A 6,994-nucleotide genomic window follows, 5' to 3' on the forward strand; every position below is an offset into this window, starting at 1 on the left:
TACTTTTAGGTGATGGAGGACTCCATGAGCTCCGCAATGACACTGACCACTCCTCAGGAACAGGTTGATAATCTCATTGTGCAAATTGCAGAGGAGAATGGTCTGGAGGTCATGGACCAACTGAACCAACTTCCAGACGGTGCAGCATCCCTTGGCGAATCCTCTGTTCGTGAGCATGACAAGGAGGACCAGCTTTCAAAAAGGTAGGGCACTTGCATTCTAAATTATTTTTATATAGAATTGAAGCTGGATTGTAGACTTTGACAACAATCTTGCTATAGTGGCCCTGGGAAAAATAATGCAACAAAACTTATGGGCTAGGTTGAATGAGCTTGCATGGGCATTTCTGACCGCACTATGAAATAATTGACAGTGACACTATTAAATCTGTATTATTAACTTTGCTATGCACTGCCACATTCCATTGAGAAGTTCTATGTAACCCTTTTCCTGTGACTGGAACGCTGGCTAATAGGATTTTTCAATGGAATGTGACAGTGATGATTGGTATGGCTGAAGTTCTCTTTGTAGCCACTGGGTGGTCCAGCCATTCCTGGTTTATTAAGCTCCTTTATCAACCATCTTGTTAAAGGTGAGAATAGGTGAGTATTAACTTCTAATTTAATTTTTAGTTTCCTCCATAGCCCCCACTCTTTTATCCTCGAAAATGATCGTGACCTGCATCGCAGGCACCTCTGTTCTACCTCATTCCCGCCCCCCGGTTCCTTGGTCTGCTGTCTGTTCTGAGGCTTTTTCTTCGTCTGCAATCCGTACCCACTTTCCGGTACTCCTTGCCGCGCTGCCATCATACTTTCCACTCACTGTCTGCTGCTGTACAACCCAGGCACAGCCACGTTCCCCTTTCTACTGTCTGCAGGAACCTCCCCTGATTCCACAGCAGCGTCAAACTTGTGGCCAATATCTAAAAATTGAAATCTCTTTAGATTCTTGTTTCAGTTTACGACGTGCAATAGGATTCGGTAGTAATTATATTTGCTCACAGATGTCTTTAGCTCCTTGTAAATATGGTTTAGTATTTACTAAATCTGCTATTGACCTTGTTGGAAAATATCAATTCTTGTTAACCGTTTCTTTTTTTTATTGAAGAATTGATCAGTTTGATCCTATCTGTGGTGCCTAATTAGTCTGCTCTTCATTGGCCTGCAACTGACTGTTGCTCTACAATACTTAAGTTTAATAAGAGTTGTTGAGGTTTGACGAAAGTCCAGAACAAGAGAAAGAGGGAAACTGTACAAAATCTCCATACAAACGTGTTGTGCTACACATCTTGTATCATAAATATAGATAAATAATGCAATCTGGGAAGATAAAAACCAGAATTTCCTTCAGATCTTGGCATTGGAATTTTTAAAGACCTGATGGGAACCATTACTTCATCCAGTGTTCCTTTGAACTCCTTTGACTTGATACCTGAGCAATGGGACCGGCTAGATTAATAGTTAAATATTACAATCGTACATGAAGCATCTGTGAACAACACCACCTATATATATATATATAATGACTCCCACAGTGCTAATGGGGAGGGAGTTCCAGTATTGTAACTCTGCAGCGATATACTTCCAAGTCACAATGGTGTGTGACTTGGAGGGGAACGCGGAGGTGGTGGTGGTCCCATGCGTCTACTGCCCTTGTCCTTTTAGGTGGTAGAGGTCACGAGTTTGGGAGGTGCTGCCGAAGAAGCCTTGGTGAGTTGCTACAGTGCATCTTATAGATGGTGCACACTGCAGCTTATCACAAAGGCAAGAACTACTGATTTATAAACAACTGCCAAATTCCAATAATTAATCTCTAATTGTCCTCAGGGTGTACCTATTTACACCACTTCTCCATGGGACTTAAAGGGACGGGGCAGGTTAAGCACAACTCCATCTTGCAGACCCCAGACTACCCATTTGCAATGCCACGGGAGATCAGCTAGTGTTAATAGAGCTGTGATCTAAAAGTAATAATGAATGAGTTATGTGCATTCCTGTTTTCAGCTTTGGCAGCAATTGTTTCAGGACTTTGCTTTATGTTAAAATGGTATTAAGGTACTACAACCCCCCTCCCAAAGAAAAATAGGTTTCAAAATGCGGGATGACATTTTTATTTGTAGTCGGCCGTAATCTAGAGCTTTGTTTAAAACATTTAGAAACTACCCTGTACAATGTGAATAAGTGACTTTTCAATGTTCTTTTTCAGGTTGGCTGCTCTGAGGAATTGAAGGTGGGGGTTAACATCTAATCCTGGACGGCTGTGTCTGATTCTGCATCATCTTTTGTACAACGTTCCAGTGACACTTAAATGTACAATCTGTATAATACCCAAAAACATTTACTTTCACTTATTAGTTTGATTGGCTGCTTTCACTTTTAAACCCTCATCAAAGCAGATCTGAATGACAAAGAATAAGGGATGTTCAGATATTAAAATCATAATCGCTATTACTGAATTTTAAAAATAAAATGATTCTTTTCTGGCAGGCAAGCCCTATGCTTTTACATTAATTTGTACAGATGCAAATTGACTTGCAAGCGTGCTTCAGATCTGTAGTGAAAGTACTATACTTGCTGCACGCTTGTAGTCTTGACTCTGAGACCCCACAAGACTTGGATATTTTAAAGATTACATTATCAACGTGCACAGAACCAGTGACCATCTGAATTTTTATTGGATGTTTTACAAAATGCTGGAAGGATTTTGTTTTTCAGATTCTTGATTTGGAGAATTTTGCAAACTTCTTAATGGGGAGAGGAAAGCATTAAATATCTGAGGATTAAATATTCTTTTGTGTATATATCTTAAGTGAATTTGTCCTGCAGAATGTGTGCACTCTTCCTGTAGACTGTCATTTCCAGTAAGATGTTCTGATATCTTCTGTGCGTGAGCAATAGGTTCAAAAGAGCAGGAGATAGATTCTCTTTACCCTTTGTGCTGTAGAGAATAGAGCTGCGCTAGCTAGGCATGCGTTTGGTTGGTATATTTTATGCCTCTAGAACTTACACAAACAATTGGTTGTCTCCTGTGAGTGGACTTGAAGCCTCTAATCATTTATGGGGCAGGTTTATTATCAACTATTGCTCTGTTAACCAATTAAGAACTGCAGTTGTACAGTATAAGCAGCTAAGAATTTTTACAAAATCTGGCCTTATTTAAAAAGTGCCTCTTGTGTAATGCCTGTCCTGTTTTTCTTAAAATGCTGATATATTAACAATATTAACTTGTAGAAATACTAGTCATGCAACTACATACTGATTACAATTAACTGTACTTTCTAGAATGTTATCTGAAGTAGCTGGAGTATGTTCATCTTGGGATACAAGATAATATACAGCATAAATAATTTGCATGTACCTTTAAATTGTAACTTAAATGTGTGCAGTTCAAACATGGAGGGGTTAGATCATTCAAGAGGGGGGGAAAAAATCAAGAGTTCAAATCTCCATTGTGCCAATCTGAGTGTTCAATATGGCAATAGCCATGGAGTCACAACTTTTGTAATGGTGCTTTTGGAAATCAAGTCTTAAGTTTAAACATTTTGGAAATGTTCATTGTCATGTTGAGGGTACCCTAAAATTGCTAATTCTAACACATCACCATATTATCTGGTTAACATAATTCACTCCTTCATGGAAAATCTTGTCCGAAATGCCTCAGGATTTGTGTTATCTACAGTGTAGCTTTGACTTTCAGTTGATTGTCTATAATTAATTCAACAGGTGCCCTCAATTCATCCAGTTGTGCCTGAACTGTTTTAGTAATCTTTAGATTGAGGACATAATCAAATTGCAACACAACCACAAGTCCATTTCAATACTTGATGTTTTATGTTATTATAAACTATTGAGACAAAATCAAGTGCTAAAATGATCACTTGGTCTATCTGCTCATTTATTTTTGAAGACTGACTCTGCTAATACAGTGCACGGGTCTGTTAGCAGTTTGCTGCTCAATTTTCAATAATTTAGGATAAACACATTTGGGCAAGTATCCTTTCCAAAACTGGCTGTAGTTTTGCTCAGCTGCAGTTTTGAAAATGGTAAACAATTTGGCTAAAATAGCCAGGAAATTGACTCTGCTTAATCACCAAATTTGTTAAAAATGTAATTGCTATATCAAAATAATAACATAAGTTTGCTGGTCAAGTTTCAATTGATTCTCCTATTGGCTTAATTTAACACAAATAATGCCTTTTGAATTATTTTATTACAACCCTGTCCCAGTGGTGCCTGAATGATGATTACTATGCTGATGTAAACTGGAATAATATGAACATGTTCACAGACCATGAAGATTAGAGCTGCCTCCTGAAAAGCATGTTGAGCTAAACTGCCTAAAATGTGGAAAATGCTTTAAAAATACTCAAAATAATTCATTCTTGTACTTTAAGTATTGTAATGGTATTATGAATACTTTTGCTCTTTAGACTCTTCCAAACATTTAAGTAGGTACCTGGTTCATTTTAGTTAATCTTTTGAAATATATTCTGTTGGTATATTGTGTGGTTGAGTTTAATATGTTGGTTGTTTTGGGCTCTTATTTTTTTGATTATTTATGTGAAGATTAATGTGGAAGTTGACAGTTCAATATTTGTTTTAATATGTTTATTTTGAAATAAAGAACTTAAATCCTATCGGCCGTTGCCTGTTTGTATTATTGGGGTCAAGTTTCAGCCCGAGTTCCTATTTTTTTGGAGCAATTAGTTTAGAATGGAGTATCTTAGAAATTGCAATTTTCGGCATTTAGTTTGCATCCAGTTCGAGTCAGTTAGAACACTTTCATTTTGGAACAGATTTTTTTTTTCAAAAGGGGGCGTGTCCGGCCACTTACGCCTGTTTTGAAAGTTTAGGCAGTGAAAACTTACTCCAAACTAACTTAGAATGTAGATTTTTGTACGCTCAGAAAAACCTTATCTACACTTTACAAATCAGGTGTAGGGAACAAGGGTGGGGGGGGGGGGGAGAAGGGAAGTAATTAAATTCTACAAGCATTCAACAGTCTTACAAATAAAGAGCCATCCTGACTAAAAAAATTATAAACAAAGCAAAGACAAAATATTGAATATTCCTACCTGTGAGAAGCAGCAGCAGCCTTCGAGCTGCGGTGCTTCAGACAGGCCTTCCTTCCATGTAGGAGACAGGGGCGGTGTCAGTGGCTCGACGGCAGCCGAAAAAACAGCAAACAGCCTTCGAGCTGTGAGGAAAGCTGAGGCCATTCGGCCATGGGATAGGGGCGGCGGCAATGGCTGAAAGCAGCCGAAGACACAAGCAGCCTTCGAGCTGTGAGGGAAGCTGAGGCCATTCGGCCACGGGATGGGACATCGACAGTGGCTGACGGCAGCTGAAGACACAACAAGCAGCCTTCGAGCTGTGAGGGAAGCTGAGGCCATTCGGCCACGGGATAGGGGTCCATGCGACACTTTAAGTCCCTTTAAAAATGGCCGAGTGCCAATGTTTCTGGGCTACTGCGCGTGCGTGCGCGCTCCAACGCGCACGCGCAGGGCTGCCGGCACGACGTTGCCTCATTTAACAGCCCCGCCCCCCTTCACTTGCAGAATCAGCGTGACTCTGGCTCCGCCCCCCCGCTGCTGTCTGCGTGCCGCGCCGAGCTCTCGGACCAGCAAGGAGCCGGAGAATTAAGAGGTATTTTTCTGTCGCACGTTTAGGCGCGGAAAACGCACGAAACTTGACCCCATTGTGTGGGAGAAATTGTTCTTCAGTGTCCTGCCACTAGGGGGTGCATGTGTACAATTTTTGGGAAGCTTCAACTGACTTTGGGCATGACTGTCCTAATTCATGCATCAACAGAAAAGATCATTGATTTATAGGGACCATGTGGATTACAGCCAATACATGTATTACTCAATAAAAGCCTGAAATTTTCCTGAGGGCTATTTTTCCAGAGTTTCTTTTCCCATTAGAAATATTACTGGGGATTCTAATTTATAAATCTACATTTTAAAATATATATATCTTCCACCTTTGCTTAAGACAGTGCTAGGTTTTATTGATATAGGCTGCAGGAACCCTCTGGTTACTTTGCAGCATGCCCATCCTTTGTCTGTTTTAGCAGGCAATTTGGCCATGAGATTGGAGACATCAGGTTCCAGCCTGTCCTTGCCCAATGTTCACACATTCTCTTTTGAGAAATGGGATACTGGATATAAAACAGAAGTGAGAACATTTAAGAATTATAGAAGAAATGAGAAGTGATTTCCCTTTTTATGTTCAACGGTAGTTGCAGTTATATCCTGCAAATTGAAGCTGGTTCTTGCATCCTAAATTAAAATATGAAGCACTTCACTCAAAGATTATTTATTTTTTTTTGGCATGTTCAAGCAGAGGCCAGTCTTTACATTTTAATTTCCCACTGAAGGCTTGTAGGTGAAAAATCTCTGCTCGAGACTGGGGAAAAAAAGAAAAGTCTGGGGATGTGCAATCGAACAAGTACAAAGACCCTGGTAACAGCACCTAGTCAGGTAGACAGCAAAAGGTGCAAGTTATCTCTGGCCAGACAGAAACACTAGACCGATCACGAGGAAGAAGCATGCACGACAGTATATGAAGGAAGGAGAAAGGGCTGCCTTGAGGAACCAAGGGAGGTGGGCTCTCTGAGCCTACACCCGACTTGAACTGATCACTCGAAGGACTGTATGTATACCAGCTAAATTCAGCGCATACTTATGGCCGGGGGGTGGGGGGGGGGAGAATGAATTTAAATCTTGAGTTTTTGATACTTTTAAAACTGCCGCAGTGTTCAACTAGGGAACTTACTGTCTTTTTGATACTTTTAATAAAGTCCATTGTATTGGAAAAATCAAATCTTTGTGTCTCATTGTTCTTGTAAGTCTTGGTGTCTGAAACCTGCAGAGAAAAGTTCCACACCATGTTGTATTTAACACTGTTTTCATCTTTCAAAATGAAATTGCATTTTCATATTGCACTTTTAGGTCATTACTGAATGTGCAAATATTGAATAAGTGTATGGTTTA

The 6,994-nt window shown here is 39.9% G+C and overlaps 1 protein-coding gene across 1 annotated transcript in view; it reads left to right on the plus strand.

Moving 5' to 3' along the window:
• Positions 1–4,606, plus strand: part of chmp1a (charged multivesicular body protein 1A) — a 29,552-nt gene extending 24,946 nt beyond the window's left edge. Inside the window, exons 6-7 of the mRNA XM_070898228.1 lie at positions 10–203; positions 2,206–4,606. Coding sequence (XP_070754329.1) covers positions 10–203; positions 2,206–2,227 — 216 coding nt within the window. The 3' untranslated portion in view covers positions 2,228–4,606. The remainder of the gene's footprint in view (positions 1–9; positions 204–2,205) is intronic.
• The last annotated feature ends 2,388 nt before the right edge of the window (positions 4,607–6,994 follow it).

Source organism: Pristiophorus japonicus, chromosome 13 (genome assembly GCF_044704955.1).
Source record: "Pristiophorus japonicus isolate sPriJap1 chromosome 13, sPriJap1.hap1, whole genome shotgun sequence".
Taxonomy (NCBI): domain Eukaryota; kingdom Metazoa; phylum Chordata; class Chondrichthyes; family Pristiophoridae; genus Pristiophorus; species Pristiophorus japonicus.